The sequence below is a fragment of the Leptonychotes weddellii genome, chromosome 4 (genome assembly GCF_054177405.1).
Source record: "Leptonychotes weddellii isolate Sample4059 chromosome 4, ASM5417740v2, whole genome shotgun sequence".
Classification (NCBI taxonomy): Eukaryota; Metazoa; Chordata; class Mammalia; order Carnivora; family Phocidae; genus Leptonychotes; species Leptonychotes weddellii.
The window spans coordinates 156,849,755-156,871,314 of record NC_138372.1 but is presented as its reverse complement, the minus strand read 5'-3'; the positions used below and the strand labels follow the sequence as shown (position 1 = coordinate 156,871,314).

At 37.4% G+C, this 21,560-nt stretch overlaps 1 protein-coding gene across 7 annotated transcripts in view; it reads left to right on the top strand.

Moving 5' to 3' along the window:
- TMEM65 (transmembrane protein 65) overlaps window positions 1–21,560 on the top strand; it is a 121,089-nt gene that overhangs the window by 12,610 nt on the left and 86,919 nt on the right. For 5 of the 7 annotated variants that reach the window (XM_081816518.1, XM_081816517.1, XM_081816519.1 and 2 more), the window contains exon 2: window positions 8,806–8,886. The exons of the other annotated variants lie outside the window; for them this stretch is intronic. In XM_081816518.1, coding sequence (XP_081672644.1) covers window positions 8,806–8,886 — 81 coding nt within the window. The remainder of the gene's footprint in view (window positions 1–8,805; window positions 8,887–21,560) is intronic. 7 annotated transcript variants of the gene reach the window in all.

Below are 21,560 nucleotides of genomic sequence, written 5' to 3'. Positions count from 1 at the left end.
CAGGCCATAGTTTGCTGACCCTTACACTTATTTGTAACTTATTTATTGAAATTAATTATACATTAATTATAGTATGTAGTATAAAAGAAACGAATTGTTTTAATAACATGAAGTGTGTGTGTGTGTGTGTGTGTGTTAGTGTTATAGAGGCCAAGGTCAGGCTGCCCCACTTTGGCATGAAGATTATTTTTAAGTTAAAAACAATTAAAACCCAGCAGATTTAGGAAAGGCTCTTTACCTCCCCCACAGCTGCCTAAAAAAATTTAGATAGAGGACCTGCTCCAGGAAGAGAGCTATCACCGTAGAGAACTACATTATGATATAAGCTAGGTATTGTAGACGGAGGAACCTGGCAAGGCTTGTTGGCTCTAAGTCTCCTGTGTCCCATTGTTTCTGAGTGGCCCAGCAAACATTTGTTTACCAAACATTTACTCTTTTTTATCTTTTTGCAAATTGCATTCCTTCCCTTTGAAGTCCCAGACCCCTACCCTTTTTTTCTTAGTTCTGAATGACATGTATACGTCATTTTGCCTGTCTTTGGAATTTCTTTTTTTTTTTTTTAAGTTTTAAAGATTTTATTTATTTATTTGACAGAGAGGGAGAGAGGGAGAGAGAGCACAAGCAGGGGGAGTGGCAGGCAGAGGGAGAGGGAGAAGCAGGCTCCCTGCTGAGCAGGGAGCCCGCCATGGGGCTCCATCCCAGGACCCTGGGATCATGACCTGAGCCAAAGACAGTTGTTTAATCAACTGAACCACCACATCTCTGTGGATTCCCCATACATAATAAAGTTAAATTTTATTTTCTTCTGCTAATATGCCTCGTGTCAATTTGATTCTTAGTCTAGCTAAAAGGACCTAGAAGGGGGCAGGAAATTTTTGCTTCACTACACTGTATTTTATATATATCTTAATTCTACTAGTCCATTTTCTGTAATGGAAGGAACACCTTGGGCTTATAAGTCACTTATTTTTTTTAGACTTGTTCTCTCATAACTGTAACATAGGTTTAATTATATAATCTCTAAGATCTCTACCAGCTCTGTAGTGCATTTAAAAATAATGTATACTAAGTTTCCTCTTCTAAAAAATCCTATGAAATCAGTATAACTCCCTTAAATGCCAGAGAGATGTCTTTCACTTGCTTCATAACTGTGGAACCTAATTATACAACTTTACAATCATTTATGTTATTTTTGATTGAGTAACTAGTACTAGTTATAAAACCTCCAGGTAAAATTTTAGAGAAATTCATGCCAATTTTCGCCATTTTAGTGCTTGACATTTTATTAAAATTTTTTTATTTAACAGTTTGAGGTCCTACTGTGTACTTCCCAGACACTGTTGAGGCACTTGATAGGATTCTTAAAATTATGAAGTTTATGTTTTAGAGAAGATAGGAGATAGTTTAGCTTGAAATTATAATGCATTGTGTTAAGTGCTGTGATAGGGTTTACAGTGCATTGAAGTGCATTGGAGGGATGACTGGGGAGCTGGAAAATGCAGAGGGGATGACATTACCTTACAGAAAATAACATTCAAGTTGAAATCTAGAACTCAGTTAGAGGTAGGTGGATCCAGGGGTGTGTGCACAGGGTGGTGGAGGTAAACTATCATGAATAATGCCATCGTATTTGCAGTTTAGAAAGATCACTCTGCATATAGCACAAAGAAGGGATAGTAGGGGGATTAGACTAGAGGTAGAAGTGAGGCAATTAGTTAGGAGAACTTTGCAGAAATCAAAGAAAGATAATAGAGACCTGAACTAGGCTAGTGGAAATAAGGTTGGAAAGAGGTAGACATATTCAAGAGAGTTTATTTAGGAGTTAAATAATAAAACATTTAACTGAACAATAGAATAGGTATTTGATGACAGGGTTATGAAATAAAAAGGTGAACCAAAGATGATCCTCAGATTTCTGGTTTGAGCCATTGACAAGATAGTGATAATTCTTTACAATGGAAGGGGCCATGCAGGGTCCCAAGCAGATTTTGGAACGGAGAAGTTGCGTTCATTTTTAGCTTCTTTGGTGTTGGGTATTTGTGAGATAACAATATATAAAGATACCCAATAGTTAACTGGCTGTATGAACCCTGGAGCTCCAAGGTAAGATGCAAATTTGGGAATCCTACCCATATATTTAGCAACTAAGGCCAGGGAGATTAAGTAGAGTGGAAAGAGAAGAAGATCAAGGAGAGAACTATGAAAAACACCAAAGTTTATTGGAGGGGAAGAGGAAGAAGAACCAGAACTAGGAGTAGGCCAAGAAGGAATGTTCACAAAGATAGGAAAAATATCAAGAATAGTGTATCCCAGAAGAAAAGTGAAGAAGAAAGTATTTCAAGAAAGAGGGAATAATTTGATACTTTAGATAGATCAAGTAAGAGGAAGACTGTGGGGAAAAAGAAAGAGGTCTGTTGGATTTAAAAACATAAAAGAGACTGAGGTCTTTGTCAGAAGCAGTCTTATAAGATCTCTGTGGGGAGAAGCCAGATTTTAGTTGGTTGAAGGAGTATCAATAAGGAAGGATTCAACTCCTTTTTTTTTTTAAAGATTTGTTTATTTGAGAGAAGGAGGGTGGAGGGGAGGCAGAGGGAGAGGGAGAGAGAAACTCAAGCAGACTCCGCGTAGTGCAGAGCCCCGTGCGGGCCGATCCCACAACCCTGAGATCAGACCTGAGCTGAAACCAAGTCAGACACTTTGACTGACAGCGCCACCCAGGTGCCCCAGGAAGGATTTAACTCCTAAAGGGAACTTTGGATATGGAGGGCAGGACATGTTGGATAGTAGCTTAAGTTTATCTGAGATTATCTCTTATAGGTCAGAAGTCTGAACTTAAGTTAAATATTTATTACTAGTATACTCATTTCTTACAGACAGTCCTGTAGAATTCTAGTCCATCAGGGACATTATTCTCATGCTATATAAATTCAAATTTCCAAAAGCCAATTTCAGATGGTACCAAAAAAAATGATTCACATATATCAAGATAAGATTAAATTAATAAGCAGTTGTGGGCACCTAGGGGGCTCAGTCAGTTAAACATCTGCCTTTGGCTTGGATCATGATCCCAGGATCCTGGGATCGAGTCCCACGTTGGGCTCTCTGCTCAGCTGGGAGTCTGCTTCTCCTTCTTACTCTCCCTCTGTGTTTTCCCTCTCTTTCTCTCTCTCTCTCAAATAAATAAATAAAATCTTTAAAAAAAATAAAGTTTTTTGAAAACTGTGTTGTATATTATGCCTTTAAACTTTACTAATGGAAACTTTTTTTGTAGATTTGTTTAATTTTTATATTATCTGTATTTTCTTAGAACCAGTACCTACAAGATACCAGCTTTTACCATTATAACACGGTTCAATTGTAATATATATTTAAAAAAAAGATTTTATTTATTTATTTGACAGAGAGAGAGCGAGCCACCCATGCGCCCCAGTTGTAATATATCTTAATTGAAATTCTGTGTTTTATTATATTTACATAAAGCTTTAACTATTTCATTTTTTCAGAAATTCACATTCTTACAAGTTACAGATTTTTACAAGTTATCAACATCTTTTTTTTTTTTTCTGCAGTTCCATTAAAATTTTTGTAGAAATAAAAAAGATGATTGAAAACTATTTTTCAGATTAAAATGCCTAAGAGATAGAGGGAACACTTTTTCCTGGGATGTGGAATTTCAGTGCTAAGACTGAGACAGTCTTGGGCGAACCGGACAGTTGGTCACCCTACCTGCCCCAAGAGTAATAGTATTTTTGCTCTTCTTACAATTTGAGGCTTTTGACTCGTAAGACAGATTGAAAAAGGATCTAGGTAGAGTTTCATGTTCTTCCTGCACAATTGTTTTTCCCTTCCTCCAGGTCTACACCACAATGAACACTTTATTAGGGCTCTCTCTCATATTTTTTGCATCTGGTGGGATTTCTGGTCAAAGAACCTGCAAGAAGGTGCAGGTTCTTCCAGTTTATGCATACCCTTGTACCTTCACACTGTACCCCCAGCCCTTACTCTGCCTTCACTTGTTCCCTTACTGTTCTAGCTTATTCTTCTTATGGTATCTGGTTGCATCTGTTGCAACTAAGCAAGTCCCCTCTGTCCTTGCAGGTGCCTTCCTCTTGTTGTTTGCTCTGTGACTTGAGTTCTCTGATAGGTTCAGAATAAGTCATGCATTTGAATTTAGTGTGACTTTGTTTCATCCTAATGGTGAGAGCAAAGCTCTTTGCGGCTTTCTACATCCCACAGTGGAAACTAGAGCCCTGCTTTACAAAGCTTAATGTACATATAAAATCATCTGAACTCCTATTGAAATGCAGATTCTGTTTCAGTAGGTTTGAAGTGGGACCTAAAATTCTGCATTTCTAACAAGTTTGCAGTGATTTCAATGCTACAGGTCCATTGAGTGCAAGGTTATAGAAGGTGTTTTTGTTTTTGTTTTTAAGGTTGGAAAGAGTTGAGGTCATGTGGATGTTTGAATTATGAAAGAAAACAGGTAAACATGTAAGAGTGATAATGTAAGATGTGGCACATTTTGTGAGCTGGCAGAATTTTGCATTTGTTTGTGACTAAGATCTATGGTTTGAAAAACATTATCCTAGCTTTTTTCCTGCTTAAAAGGGGCTTCTTAAACATTAGCAAAAATGTAAATCATTAACACTGATTTTATAGTTCTACAATGATCACTTTTTGGTTATGAATGCTGTAATGTATTCTTTTTTGTTCATCTATTTCATTTTCCACGAATACCTTGAATATACTGTCCATTGGTTAGTCTCATTTCTTTAGTGTACCATGCCCCTACTGTTATTTTTTTCTGTTGCTTTTCTTCATTCTGTTCTTCCTGTGTTTTCCCTGCTTAATTTTGTATTGCTTCTGAAATTTTGAAACATGGGGTGCCTGGGTGGCTCAGTCAGTTGAGCATCCGACTCTTGATTTCGCTCAGGTCATGATCTCAGGGTCATGAGATCAAGCCCCACGCTGGACTCCGCGCACAGTGGGAATCCGCTTCTCTCCCTCTCCCTCTGCCCCTCCCCTGCTCATGCACTCTTTCTCTCAAAGAAATAAATCTTTAAAAAATAAAATAAAAATTTGAAACAATCTCAGATTTATCTCTTTCCATATATTTATATAACAAATCTCAGAGTTTCAAGTATAGTACAGAGTTTCTTTCTCCTGAGTCATTTGAGAATAAGTTGCTGACATGATGCCATATCATCTCTCTCATAGGTTGAGTTCTGTGGGAAGCAGTCTCTGAATCAAAGATTAGCATGCGGGAAGTTTTATTGGGGAATGCTATTGAAATCCTCATCTTTGAAAGGGAAGGGAAGGAAGTAGGTTTGGGCAGAGGTACAAGTAAAGTGATGCAGTCTCAGTGGAAGCCTCAGTTTACCTTGTGGAGAGTTCTACAGATGGGATGACCCTTCAGTTTTGTTCTGAGCTGGGTGAGAGGTCTGGGCCTCTACCTCTGTAAAAATGAGCTATTTATTGGATGTGGACAAGGTACAGAGCCTTGGATGAAGCAACATTCTTTGGCTGAGGCAGTCTCCTCTGATGACTGACCACTGAGAGCTGTCTCTTGGCAGGAATTCCAGCACTTAAGGACTGACTATGCATTGCAATGTCCACTACAGCTGGAATACTTTGGCTTGTGTTTCCTACAAATGAGAACATTGCCTTATATAGCCACAGTGTAATATGTACTACCATCTAAATATTCTGAAGTAATTCACTTTCATCAGTTCTCCCATTCATGTTCCTTTACAACAAAAAGATCCAGTCCAAAGTCACATGTTGCATTTAGTTGTTACATCTTTAATTTCCTTCCATCTGGAACAGTTCCTCAGTCTTGACCTGATCTTCATGACCTTAGCACTTTTGAGATTACAGACCAGTTAATTTGTAGCATGTACTTCCATTTAGTTTTGTCTCTTTCCTCATGAATAGATTCCAGTTTTGCATCTTTGGGAGGAATATCATAGAAGTGGTGTTATGTTCTTTTTCATCCTATCAGTTGCCCATGATTTTAATTTTTCCCTGGTCATGTTAACCATTTCCAGGGTAGCCATTTTCTCTGAACATTTGACAAAAGTGGTATCTGTCTGATAAATATTTTGTGGAGAGGTACTTTGAGTCTATGAAATATTCCATTCCTCATCAACTCAATTATTAATTTATATCAATATATACTCATGGATTCTTTTTCTGTTTAATGGTTTATAATTTATTACTATCATTTTTGATCCTCTAATTGTTCCATACTTCACCAATGGGAACCCCCTCAAGCTGACTTCTTTGTCTTTTTGACATATCCCCATTACTCTTCTTTTTTTTTTTTTTTTGAACATTTCCTTTTTCCTTATTTTCTGCACCATAAGATGTTCCAGGTTCCTCTTGGACTTTTTCTGCCCTAGCTCTGGAATCAGCCATTGTTACGGAGCCCTTGTTTCTTTAGTGTAGAATGGTATTTAGAAACCAAGATCTGGGCATTAGATGTGCTCATAGTTATTAGGGTGTTGCTATTTCCACCCCTATCATGGACAGAGCTAGTGAATATATGAATATATGTATTTATATATGTAATAAATATCATTTATATTTCTATTTCTCTGTCTATATTATAAAATGAGAGTTGATAGCAATTTCTTCAATTCTGATCCAGCACTACAGCGTACATTCTAGTTTTCTCTCTTCCCGTATTTCTAACTCTATTCTATGATGAAAAAATACCTGACTCCCATTACCTTTATTTATTTATTTTTATTTTATTATGTTATGTTACTCACCATACATTACATCATTAGTTTTTAAAAAATTTTTATTGTTATGTTAATCACATCATTAGTTTTTGATGTAGTGTTCCATGATTCATTGTTTGCATATAACACCCAGTGCTCCATGCAGAACGTGCCCTCTTTAATACCCATCACCAGGCTAACCCATCCCCCCACCCCCTCCCCTCTAGAACCCTCAGTTGTTTCTCAGAGTCCATAGTCTCTCATGGTTTGTCTCCCATTACCTTTAATATATTTATTATTTAGATCACTCTTTCTATATGTCACCAATATTCCATCACCACCACTGCCAGCATACTCCTATATAGATGCCCTTATCACCCTAGCTCTGGCACTGACACCCTGAGCCACATCCCCTCTCTTTTACCATGGGGAAGCCTTTCTTACCCTCTTTGGGTTCTGACAGATTGTGCCAGACTGACCCCCCGTGTGAACACTTCCTCCCTCCCCCTTGAGCTCTGAGACCCTGTTCTGCCTCCCACACAAATGCCTACCTCACTGATTCCCACCTTATGGCTTTTAGACTGAATTGTATGGGAAGGAAAAGGGAAACCTCCCTCCCCTCACTTATTTAAATCCTTGCCGTGCTTTAAGGCCAGACTCAAAACCTCTTCCTGGAGGCTGTCTCCCACTTCTTAAGGCTATAATTTTTCCCTTTTGGAAACTTATATGTATTTTTTTCTTCCTCTAATCATCTCATATATGTTTGTATATCCTTGAGATTAGGGACTATTTTCTGCAAAGTTTGTTTTTTTTTTTGTTTTTGTTTTTTAGTAACCTTTAAGAACTTTTTTTTTTACAGCAATGAATGCACATTTTAAAAAGTTTTGCCAGCTGATTTATGATACAAGTATTTTACTTTTAAACATAAGATTCGATCACTGAACCTTGCTTCATTATATGTTAGGTATTCTTTCACTGATAGTCAAATGATAGTAAATTAAGTGATTTAAGTGGAAAACATTTAACTTCTAAGGGAGAGAATCTTGTTCCTTTTATTTGCCATTAATTTACATATGTAGAAAAAATATATATGAAATTCTAATACCCTATTTTTTCCCTGGATTTATGCCCATTTCATTAAATAATCCATTTTTTTTATTATTATAGGCATTCCTTGCTTTGCATGGTTCCCAAATGCACCAATTTCAGTGACTATGTTTTAGTTACATAACAGCAGTTCCCAACAACACAGTTCAAATTTTATTTACTACAGTATATTAACTGTGAGTAATTCTACAAAGTACAAACTTTGCCTTCTACAAAGCACTGTGTAACAACAGATGTACATCATTATCATGGCCAATCATATCACTCTTTCAGTCTCTCAGTGATTGGTCACTACTTAATCTGTTGGTCAGTTCACACAGAGATAGCAAAATGTGTAGTTTGCATTGCCTTCTTGTCTCATAGTGATAAACCCATGAGATGTTTTAAAAAAATGGGTAATCAAAAGAGAATTGACCAAAAAAGATGAAAGTACAGCAAAGAAATGAAAATTGATCATACATTAGTTTTACTATTTTAAATTTCCCTTTATGTTCATAACTGTTGGCAAGAGAATTTTTATTGTTTTGAAAAAAATTTTAGGGCACCTGGGTGGCTCAGTTGGTTAAGCGACTGCCTTCGGCTCAGGTCATGATCCCGGAGTCCCTGGATCGAGTCCCGCATCGGGCTCCCTGCTCGGCAGGGAGTCTGCTTCTCCCTCTGACCCTCCCCCCTCTCATGTGCTCTCTCTCTCATTCTCTCTCTCTCAAATAAATAAATAAAAAATCTTTAAAAAAAAAAAAAAGAAAAGAAAAAAATTTTAAAGGTCATAGAACAATTGTAATTTTCCCCATTGGTATTAAGGCTTTATGGTTTCATCTTGCATTGTCATTTTTATGACCCCACACTACTGTGCCAAGTAAGGACTGCCTGTGTTCTAGAATGCTTCACTTCAAAATTTCATATACATTTTTTATTTATACATATTTTATTTACTTTATCACTTGAATACATTTTGATTTTACAATATTTTTAGCATGCAGATATCCCAAACCCGAGATTGCCATTGTGAAGCAAGCGAAGAAGGTATCATCAGCAGAGACCCCTGATAGTTTTGGTATAGTACAATCTTAACAGTATTGATTGATTGTCAGATGTTATTGCAAATAGCAAAGCATCTATTTGACAGAACTTCTTGCCTGTTTGAAATAGAATGTTTTGGTTGTAATGATAACCTTTGTTTTTTGCACCAGTGTTTTAGACTGTCTACAGAGTATTTTTGTTATCTAATCCTAGTCTTTGTGGATGGAATAATAATTGCCTGTTTAATTAACTGAAGGATTAAATTTATAACCTTAACAAGACATAAAACCACTTATATTTAGTTATATTTAAATAACATATTTTTAAAATTATTGAAATGGGGCACCTGGGTGGTTCAGTCAGTTAAGCATCGGACTCTTGATTTCAGCTCAGGTCATGATCTCAGGGTCGTGAGATTGAGCCCTGTGCCGGACTCCGTGCTGGTTGTGGAGCCTTCTTAAGATTCTCTCTCTCTCTCACACTCTGCTCCTCCCCCCTCGCCCCCACGTGCTCAGTCTCTCTCTCTCTCTCAAAAAAAAAATTGTTGAAATAACTGAGGAAGTGAGACATAAGAAGCAACAAAAATTATGAATTTCTTTAGGATGCATGAGTAGGAAAAAAGGACCACACACAGAAAAAATCTTCAGAATATTGTAAGGAGAAACTGTATTTAAGTAACTGAACTTCAGGGAAATACATTTTTATGGGGCGCCTGGGTGGCTCAGATGGTTAAGCGTCTGCCTTTGGCTCAGGTCATGATCTCAGGGTCCTGGGATCGAGTCCCGCATCGGGCTCCCTGCTCCTTGGGAGCCTGCTTCTCCCTCTGCCTTTCTCTCTCGCTCTGTCTCTCATGAATAAAAAAAAAAAAAAAAAAGGGAAATACATTTTTAAAGTATATTCTTGAATATTTTGAAAGTCTTATTTTAAAGTCATTCATGAATTTTTTTTAGATTCAGTTTCCATTCAGCTTGATATCTAACTTGTGTTGCATGTACTGGTTGGAGGAATTATGTTGTGTGCATGTCCATGTGTGTGTATGAAAGAAAGAGAAAGATAAGGGAAGGGAAGGAGAAATAAAAACTATATCTCTGTCCCTATTTTATTTTGATTGCTATTTAATATAGATATATTGCCTAAGAAGTATAACACATGTATGAAAAAGTATCAAAAATATTTTATAGAATAATTGAAATTTTGTAAGAATAAAGGTTAAATGCAACTCAGTTTTCTTAGGATGTATATACACTGTCAAGAGTAAAGACCAGTCTGTAAGAGGTTAAGAGAAATGTAGAGGCACAGTGTGTGTACATACATACACATATTAACAGATTAGTACATTTTCTGTAAAAAATCCCGCAGTATATTCTATTTGACCAGTTCTGATGTAATTTTAAAATTAAAAAGTTTTCATCTCTGTGTATATGTAGAAGTTAAATGTTTAAATGCTAATGTCTTTTTATTGTTGTTGTTTTTTGTTAGAGAGAGCTTGAGAGAGTGTGGGGGTGGGAGGGGCAGAGGGAAAAGGAGAGAGAGAATCTTAAGCAGGCTCCACGCCTAGCGTGGAGGTCCGATGAAGTGCTCAATCTCACGACCCTGAGATCATGACCTGAGCTGAAATCAAGAGTCAGATGCTTAACTGACTGAGCCTCCTAGGCACCCCAATGCAAATGTCTTTTTAAGAATAATTTTGAAGTATTCTGAAGAGTGTTTACTTAGCCTTTATTTTTAGGACAGTGTAGGGAAAAAGGAATGATAATGATTCTATAGATGATGACAGATATCAGTAGGAGGTAAGGTGTTGCTGAACAATAACTAAATTAATAGGAGTCAGTGATCACCTTTTGAGACTCAGTCTTTAGTTGTATCCCTGCTCACTGTAGGGTGCTTTTTTGTGAATATTTAGTTGATAGCTCTGTATTTTTTTTAAACCCTACTTGTTATGCAATAAGGAAGAAATACAGAATAAAAATCTTAGATCTAGAAAGGATCACAGGACCTAAACTCATTTTATGTAACATGGAATAGATCTAGAGGTTTGTGACATGTTCAAGATATGGCAACTGGTTACCTATACCTCAGAGTGACGATTAGTGTCGAGTCCTTTGGATTTTTAGTTCAGTGTTCTTTTTGCTGTGATAAATTTCTTCATGGTTAGAAGAGAAGATTAGTGCTAGACTATAGGATATTAAGTTTTTCTGAAACCATCAGAAACCATGTAATTTCCCATTCAAAACATGTTTTATTTGGTAACCGTAGTCAGTTGATTTACTCCTCTTTCTTTTAACTGTGATGGATTTTTGAAAAATGATTTATCTGAAAGGAAACTATTTCTTAGGATGGAAAAAAATTTGAAAAGGATATTAATATTTTAGTTAATTGCAGTTTTACTTCAATTTCAAATATTAATGTATGACCAATGTTTTGATAATGTTTATGTATTAACATATAATTGATTCTTGGTTTTCTGTGGTTTTCTATTGTCATTTTATTCATTGAACGAGGATTAGAACAAGAGAATGAGAACCTGGGTTCTAGATCCAGCTGTGTAGCCTCGAGTAAGTCACTTAACATCTCTGGCCCTAAGTGGCTGCATCTTCAAAGTGGAGAATTAAGTCAGTATTTCTCAGTGGGTATACTACTGGCATTTGGGCTGGATAAATCTTTATTATGAAGGACTCTCTTGCGCATTACAGGGTGTTTAGCACCCCTAATGCCAGTAGCATTTCCCAGTCACTATCACATCCAAAAGCAACCCTGCATTTCTGAGCAAGGGTTGAGGTATACTCCATGTTGAAAACTACTGGCAGATGGTTTCTAGGGATCCTTTCAGCTCTAACATTCTGTGAAAGAATTCTTATTTGAGGAATGACTGGAAAGGAAAAAGGTAATGCATTGACTGAAAAATCTCTGCTTCTTCCTAGTATTAAGCAATTTTATTTAAAAATGAATGTCGTCTGGAGATCTGTGTAACTATACCCGCAGATATATGTACCATTTATTGTGTTCCAAGATGAATTATTATATTTTTCTAGCTCTCCTTAAGCTTTCCATCTATAATATAATGTATATGTATAATATACCTAGTTATATGATTTTTCTAGAGTTTCTTAAAGTTATATAGTATTGTCTCTATGTAATGAGTAAAAGTAAGAGGATCTGATTCTTTTTAAAAAGTTGTACTGTTGGGGCACCTGGGTGGCTCAGTTGGTTAAGTGTCTGCCTTTGGTTCAGGTCATGATCTCGGGGTCCTGGGATGAAGCCCCATCTCAAACTCCCTGCTTAGCAGGGAGCCTGCTTCTCCCTCTCCCTTTGCCGCTCCCCCTACTTATATTCATGCCCTCTCTATCTCTGTCAAATAAATAAAATCGTTTTAAAAAGTCTGTACTGTTGGGTGCCTGGGTGGCTCAGTTGTTAAGTGTCTTCCTTCCGCTCAGGTCTTGATCCCAGGGTCCAGGGATCAGCCCCTCATCGGGCTCCCTGCTCAGCGGGAAGCCTGCTTCTCCCTCTCCCACTCCCCCTACTTGTGTTCCCTCTCTTGCTGAGTCTCTATCAAATAAATAAATAAAATCTTTTAAAAAAAATTTATATTGTTGTTTTTATCTTAGCTTTTTAAAAAAGGAATGTCATTATGTATAGTAATTATTTCCTTTTTCTGTCTTCCTTTGGCATGAAGGAAAGGAAGGAATATAGTTTGTGTTAAATAGTATATATTAATTTCAAGTACACATTTAGACATGTAAAAGCAACCACAGATCAATAGTATGTTTGATTATCTTTAAAAAACTATGAAGTGGAAGAGGCAAGATGGTGGAAGAGTAGAAGACCTTGTTTCATCTGGTCCCTTGAATTTAGCTAGATAACTATTAAATCATTCTGAACACCCATGAATTCAACCTGAGATGTAAGAAAAGAATTTCAGGAACTCTACAAGTAGAAAAGTGAGCACTTTTTGCAAGGTAGGAGGTGCAGAGAAGTGAATCTGTGGGGAGATATGGGACGATTAACAGCAGGGGAGGGAACTTCCCTGGGGAGGGGCCAAGCGTATGTGTGAGTGCAGGAAAGGGCAACAGCTCTCAGTGCAGGGGGCGAGGGAGGGATGGCTCTGTAAAGAACACTAACCAGCGACCCTCTGCCTTCCCCCAGGAGGGACTGACCGGGTACATACATGATCAGGTGACCGTTCTTTGTGCAGGACCCTGCAAAGTGCAGAAATGCAGCAACTGACTTCCCCTTGGAGGATTGTTGTAGGTGCACACCATGAAGACCACTTATCCCTGAGGGTTTGCTGAGGAGAGGGGACCATGATCTTTTCACTCTGGGGCTGGAGATGGGGTGCAGCCATTTTTATTTTGATCCTCTAAAGAGGCACGGAAAGCCTTCAGGGAACTAAAGCCACACAGAGCAACCAAAAATAGCTTATACCAAGCCCGGCCCCCAGGGGGCGTGCAACTCTGCCCAGGCAAAAACACCTGAGAGTCAGCGCAGCAGGCCCCTCCCCCAGAAGACCAACTGGGAGAACAGGTGAATAGCAAGTTTACGGACCACACAGAACTGTAAAACTCCAGTGCTAGGGGAAAATAGTATATAGAATTTGAGGTTTTTTTTTCATGATTTGTATATCTTTCACTTTAAAATTTTCCATTTATTTATTTTCTTTTTTCCCTTTTCAACTAGTTTCTTATTTTATCAGCTCTTTGTTTTTAAGTCTTTTTTTTAACTTTCATTTTTTTTTACATTTACATTTTATAGATATATTCTTCATTTTTGGCTTCCTTTCACTCTATTCAATTTTAATTTTGTATATATGTAAGTTTTGCTTTCTTTACAATTTTGGGATTTAGTCTCTTCTAACACACAGACCAAAATACCCTCAGGACCAAGTGGATCACCCTACTTTGTCCACCCTGTGAGATTATATTCTCTCTTCCCCCTCCCCATGCTCCCCCCCTTTTTTGTTTTTGTTTTTTTCTTTTTCTTTTTTGGTTTCTGACCTCTTTGGATTTTTCTAGTATGTATTTCACTTGGGTTGTGGGTTTTTTTTTTTTAAGATTTTATTTATTTATTTGTCAGAGACACTGCAAGAGAAGGAACACAAGCAGGGGGAGTGGGAGAGGGAGAAGCAGGCTTCCTGCCAAGCAGGGAGCCTGATGCGGGGCTTGAACCCAGGACCCTGGGACCAGGACCTGAGCCGAAGGCAGATGCTTAATGACTGAGCCACCCAGGCGCCCCCGTGGTTGGTATTTTTGCTAATACTCACTTGTTCATCCATTCTTCTCTGGGTAAAATGACGAGAAGGAGGAATTCACAACAAAAGAAAGAACCAGAGGTAATACTCTCTGCCACAGATCTAACTGACGTGGATATAAGTAAAATGTCGGAGATGGAATTCAGGGTAACAATTATAAAGTTACTAGCTGGGCTTGAAAACATAAAAGACACTGGAGAATCTTTTAGTGCAGAAATGAGATCTAATCAGGCCAAATTAAAAATGCTGTGAGATGCAGTTTAAATTAGATGCTCTAACAGGTAGGGTAAATGAGGCAGAAGAGAGAGTAAGTGACATAGAAAACTAGTTGATGGAAAGGAAGGAAGCTGGGGAAAAGAGAAAAACAACTAATGGACTAAGAGGGGAGGCTTCAAGAAATCAGCAATGCCATAACACATAAAATATCAGAATTTTGGGGGTGCCTGAGGGAGAAGAAAGGGCCAGAAGGTATATTTGAGTAAATCATAGCTGAGAATGTCCCTAATCTGGAGAAGGAAACAGGCATTCATGTCCAAGAGGTAGAGAGGACCCCTCCTAAAATCAATAAAAATAGATCAACACCCTGACACATAATAGTGAAGCTTGCAAATTTCAGAGATAAAGAGAAAATCCTGAAAGCAGTTCAGGACAAGAGGTTCCTAACCTACAGGGGTAGAAACATTAGACTGGCATCAGACCTATCCACAGAGATCTGGCAGGCCAGAAAGGTCTGGCATGATACATTCAGGGTACTAAAAGAAAAACATGCAACCAAGAAAACTTTATCCAGCAAGGCTGTCATTCAGAATGAAAGGAGCAGTAAAGAGCTTCCAGAACATATAGAAATTGAAAGAATATGTGACCACCAAGCCAGCCCTGCAAGAACTATTAAGGGGGATCCTGTAAGTGAAGACAGAGCCAAAGAGTAACATAGACCAGAAAGAAACAGAGACAGTTTACAGAAACAGGGACTTTACAGGTAATACAATGAGACTAAATTCGTATCTTTCAATAGTTACTCTGAATGTAAGTGGGCTAAATGCTCCAGTCAAAAGACACAGAGTATCAGATTGGATAAAAATGGAAGACCCATCCATATGCTGTCTACAGGAGACTCATTTTAGACCTAAAGACACTTCCAGATTGAAAGTGAGGAGGTGGAGAACCATTTATTATGCTAATGGACCTCAAAAGAAAGTTGGGGTAGCAATCCTCATATTAGACAAATTAGATTTTAAACCAAAGACTGTAGTAAGAGATGAAGAGGAGCACTATATCATACTTAAAGGGTCTACTCAATAAGAAGATCTAACAACTATAAATACTTATGCTCCTAATTTGGGAGCAGCCAATTATATCAACCAATTAATAACCAAATTAAAGAAACACATTCATAATAATACAATAATAGTAGGGGACTTCAACACCCCACTCATAGCAATGGACAGATCATCTAAGCAGATCAACAAGGAAACAAGAGCTTTGAATGACACACTAGACCAGTTGGACTTCACAGGTATGTACAGGGCATTCCATCCTAAAGCAACAGAATATACATTCTTCTCGAGTGCACATGGAACTTTCTCCAGAATAAATCACATACTGGGTCACAAATCAGGTCTCAACCAGGACCAAAAGACTGGGATTATTCCCTGCATATTTTCAGACCACAATGCTTTGAAACTTGAACTCAGTCACAGGAGGAAATTTGGAAGGAACTCAAACTCTTGGAGGTTAAAGAGCATCCTACTAAAGAATGAATAGGTCAACCAGGAAATAAAGAATTTTTTTAAAAAATCATGGAAACTAGTGAAAATGAAAACACAACTGTTCAAAACCTTTGGGATACAGCAAAGGTGGTCCTAAGAGGGAAATACATTGCAATACAAGCCTCTCTCAAAAAATTACAAAAATATCAAATACACAAGGTAACCTTACACCTAGGACCTGGAGCTGGAGACAGAACAGAAAATTAAACCTAAACCAAGCAGGAGAAGTGAAATAATGAAGATCAGAGCAGAAATCAATGAAATAGAAACCAGAAGAACGGTAGAACAGATCAACGAAACTAGAAGCTGGTTTTTTGAAAGAATTAATATGATTGATAACCCCCTAGCTAGACTTATCAAAAAGAAAAAAGAAAGGACCCAAATTAATAAAATCATGAATGAAAGAGGAGAGATCATGACCAACACCAAGGAAATACAGACAATTTTAAGAACATATTATGAGCAACTATATGCCAACAAACTAGGCAGTCTGGAAGAAATGGATGCATTCCTGGAAATTAACAAACTACCAAAACTGAAACAGGAAGAAATAGAAAATCTGAACAGACCCATAACCAGCAAGGAAATTGAAGCAGTAATAAAAAACCTCCCCCAAAACAAGAGTTCAGGGCCAGATGGCTTCCCAGGGGAATTCTACCAAACATTTAAAGAAGAAGTAATAGCTATTCTACTGAAGCTGTTTCAGAAAACAGAAATAGAAGGAAAACTTCCAAACTTGTTCAATGAGGCCAGATACCTTGATCCCAAAACCAGACAAAGACCCCACCAAAAAGGAGAACTACAGACCAATATCTTTGATGAACATGGATGCCAAAATACTCACCAAGATACTAGCCAATAAGACCCAACAATACATTAAAAGGATTATTCACCATGACCAAGTGCGATTTATTCCTGGGCTGCAAGGTTGGTTCAACATCTGCAAATCAATCAACGTGATACATCACATTAAGAAAAGAAAGGACAAGAACCATACGATCCTCTCAATAGATGCAGAAAAAGCATTTGACAAACTACAGCATCCTTTCTTGATTAAAACTCTCCGTAGCGTAGGGATAGAGGGAACATACCTCAATATCATAAAAGCCATCTACGAAAAGCCCACAGTGAATATCTTTCTCAATGGGGAAAAACTGAGAGCTTTTCCTCTAAGGTTAGGAACATGAAAGGGATGCCCACTCTCAGCACTCTTGTTCAACATACTACTAGAAGTCCTAGCCTCAGCAATCAGACAACAAAAAGAAATAAAAGGCATTCAAATTGGCAAAGAAGTCAAAGTCTCACTTCACAGATGACATGATACTTCATGTGGAAAACCAAAAGACTCCACCCCAAAATTGCTAGAACTCATACAGCAATTCAGCAACGTGGCAGGATATATAAAATCAATGCACAGAAATCAGTTGCACTTCTATATACTAATAATGAGACAGAAGAAAGAGAAATTAAGGAATCGATCCCATTTATAATTGCACCAAAACCCATAAGATACCTGGGAGAAAAGCTAACCAAAGAGGTAAAGGACCTGTACCCTTAAAACTAAGAACACATATGAAAGAAATTGAGGAAGACACAAAGAAATGGAAAAATATTCCATGCTCATGGATTGGAAGAATAAATATTGTTAAAATGTCAACGCTACCCAGAGCAATCTACACATTCAGTGCAAACCCTATCAAAACACCATCAACTTTTTTCACAAAGCAGAAACAAACAATCCTAAAATTTGTATGGAACCAGAAAAGCCCCCAAATAGCCAGAGGAATGTTGAAAAAGAAAACTAAAGCTGGTGGCATCACAATGCCAGACTTCAAACTATATTACAAAGCTGTAATCGTCAAGAGAGTATGGTACTGGCACAAAAACAGACACACAGATCAATCAAACAGAATAGAGAACCCAGAAATGCACCATTAACTCTATGGTCAACTTATCTTTGACAGAGCAGGAAAGAATATCCAATCGAAAAAGACAATCTCTTCAATAAATGGTGCTGGGAAAATTGGACAGCCGCATGTAGAGGAATGTAACTGGACCATTTTCTTACACCATACACTAAAATAAATTCAAAATGAATGAAAGACCTTAATGTGAGACAGGAATCCATCAAAATCCTAGAGGAGAACACAGACAGCAACCTCTTTGACCTCAGCTGCAGCAGCTTCTTGCTAGACACGTCTCCAAGGCGAGGGAAACAAAAGCAAAAATGAACTATTGGGACTTCACCAAGATAAAAAGCTTCTGCACAGCAAAGGAAACAGTCAACAAAACCAAAAGGTAACCTATGGAATGGGAGAAGATTTTTGCAAATGACATATCAGACAAAGGGCTAGTGCCCACGATCTATAAAGAACTTATCAAACTCAATACCCAGAAAACAAAGAATCCAGTCAAGAAATGGGCAGAAGACATGAACAGACATTTCTCCAAATAAGACATACAAATAGCCAACAGACAAATGAAAAAATGCTCCACCTCCCTTGGCATCAGGGAAATACAAAGCAAAACCACAATGAGATACCTCCTTACACCAGTTAAAATGGCAAAAATTAACAAGACAGGAAACACCAAATGTTGGCAAGGATGCAGAGAAAGGGGAACCCTCTTACACTGTTGGTGGGAATGCAAGCTGGTACAGCCACTCTGGAAAACAGTATGGAGGTTCCTCAAGAAGCTAAAAATAGAGCTACCCTACCACCCAGCAGTTGCACTACTCAGTATTTACCCCAAAGATACATGCACCCCAATGTTCATAGCAACAATGTCCACAATAGCCAAACTGTGGAGAGCCGAGATGTCCATCGACAGTTGAATGGATTGAGAAGATGTGGTTTATATATACAATGGAATATTACCCAGCCATCAGAAAGGATAAATACTTACTATTTACATTGATGTGGATGGAACTGGAGGGTATTATGCTGAGTGAAATAAGTCAAATGGAGAAAGGCAATTATATGGTTTCACTCATATGTGGAATATAAGAAACAGTGCAGAGGATCATAGTGTAAGGGAGGGAAAACTGAATGGGAAGTCACCAGAGAGGGAGATAAACCATGAGAGACTTTTAACTATAGACAGCAACAAACTTAGGGTTGCTGAAAGGGAGGTGGGGGGAATGGGGTAATTGGGTGATGGGCATTAAGGAGGGCACGTGATGTGATGAGCCCTGGGTGTTATACGCAAATAACAAATAGAACACTACATCTGAAACTAATGATGTACTATACATTGGCTAATTCAATTTATTTTTTTATTTTATTTTTTTTAAGATTTTATTTATTTATTTGAGAGAGAGAATGAGAGGGAGAGCACGAGATGGGGGAGGGTCGGAGGGAGAAGCAGACTCCCTGCTGAGCAGGGAGCCTGATGTGGGACTCAATCCTGGAGTCCCAGGATCATGACCTGAGCCGAAGGCAGTCACTTAACCAACTGAGCCACCCAGGTGTCCCTGTTCCCTTGATTTTTGATCTTACATTGATGTTTACATCCATGGTAACAGACTAAAATAAGTTACCATATTTAGAATTATCATTGCCTTGAAAGCGTGATAGAAAACAAGATTCCTCTTTTTGTTTTTCGAATTTTCTTTTTTTTTTCAAGTGTGGATTTATACTTTGTAAAATATGGTTAAGTTTAATGATGGAATGTTTATGAACATGAGAAATTATGGCTTCTATTAAATATAATGGAACTCATTCTATATGTCAAGGGGCCTAGTTTTGTTTTCCAGCATCACCATTACAAACATCTATTATAATTTTATAATAGAGACTAAAATGTAGAAACTATAGGTGTTCTACTTACATTTCTTCAACCAGAATGTTTTGATTTTCAATTTAAGATGTACCTCTAAGTAGAGTAACTTATTTAAAAAAGAAATATGGGGCTCGTGGGTGGCTCTTGTCAGTTAGGCAGCCGACTCTTGGTTTCCACTCAGTGCATGATCTCAGGGTCCTGGGATTGAGCCCCATGTTGGCCTCCACGCTCAGCAGGGAGTCCACTTGAGGATTCTCTCTCTCCCTCTCCTTCTTGCTCTTTCTCTCTCTCTCCAAAATAAATTAAAAGATCTTTTAAAATAAATAAATAAAAAAGAAATACACCAGGCATACCTTATCCTAAAAAGTATTCTAGAAACGCTTATTAATATTAGTCTGAAGGTTTTTTTTTTTTTTTGTAAAAGAGTTATTTTTAAAAGGAAATATAATTAAGGGGAGATATACTTGTAAATCATATAATAAACTTCTCAGACCTGTCCTACCTAATTGTTTTATTAGAATATTTTACCAATTAAAATAACTTGACAATTGATTAGGGCTTAGAAATTTCTTTCAAGGATTTGTTTTAATGACACTTAACCTACATTCTAAAAACATGAAAATATTTTTAGTAGAGTGTTAACATTGAAAAAATAAAAATGCAGCAAGATGGGAATAGTTTGGCATATTCTTTCTGAGAGAAATTTTGCAAAATTTTAAAAATCCTTAAATCCCTTCCTCCCGCCTTCCTCCTTTCCTTCCTTCCTTCCTCCTTTCCTTCCTTCCTTCCTTCCTTCCTTCCTTCCTTCCTTCCTTCCTTCCTTCCTTCCTTCTTTCCTTCCTTCCTTCCTTCCTTCCTTCCTAATATTGCCACTTAGGAATCTACTCTAAGGAACTTTCAGAGGAACCTAAAAAGATTTAGGTGCAAATTTATATTAGTGTTCTTTGTAAAAGTGAAAAAGAATAAAGAATAAGTATCTAGTAATAGAGGATTAGTTAAACTATTGTACATCATATGATGAAAAAAAATGTCACCAGTAAAATCATTACCTTAAAAAATTTGATGAGGGAAAATATTCACCAGATAATGCCTTATGAAAATGGCAGAATACCATTTTATGTATACATCTCTGTAGAAAAAAGATTGAAGGATTATACATCAAAATGTTTCTTTTTTTTAAAGATCTTATTTATTTATTTGAGAGAGAGAGAGAAAGAGAGAGAGCATGAGATGGGGGAGGGTCAGAGGGAGAAGCAGACTTCCCGCCAAGCAGGGAGCCCGATTTGGGACTCAATCCTGGGACTCCAGGATCATGACCTGAGCTGAAGGCAGTCGCTTAACCAACTGAGCCACCCAGGTGCCCTAAAATGTTTATTTCTGAAAAGTTATAGGTAGTTTAATTTTCTTTTTTTGTTCTTCTGAATCTAACTTTACACAGTAAGTATGTATGGTCTTCATAGTTGAAAAGTAGAACTTTTTCGTTTAGATAAGCCAAAAGAATTTAGTATTTTTAATGCTATTTTCTAATTTTGCTTAAAAATTCTTTTTTTAAAATTTTATTTTATTATGTTAGTCACCATACATTACATCATTAATTTTTGATGTAGTGTTCCATGATTCATTGTTTGCGTATAACACCCAGTGCTCCATGCAATATGTGCTCTCCTTAATACCCATCACCGGGCTAACCCAACCCCCCCAGTCCTCCCCTCTAAAACCCTGTTTGTTTCTCAGAGTCCATAGTCTCTCATGGTTCCTCTCCTCCTCCAATTTCCCCCGTTTCATTTTTCTCTTCCTACTATCTTCTTTTTTTTTTTTTTTTAACGTATAATGTATTATTTGTTTCAGAGGTACAGGTCTGTGATTCATCACTTTTTTTTTTTTTAAGATTTTATTTATTTATTTATTTGACAG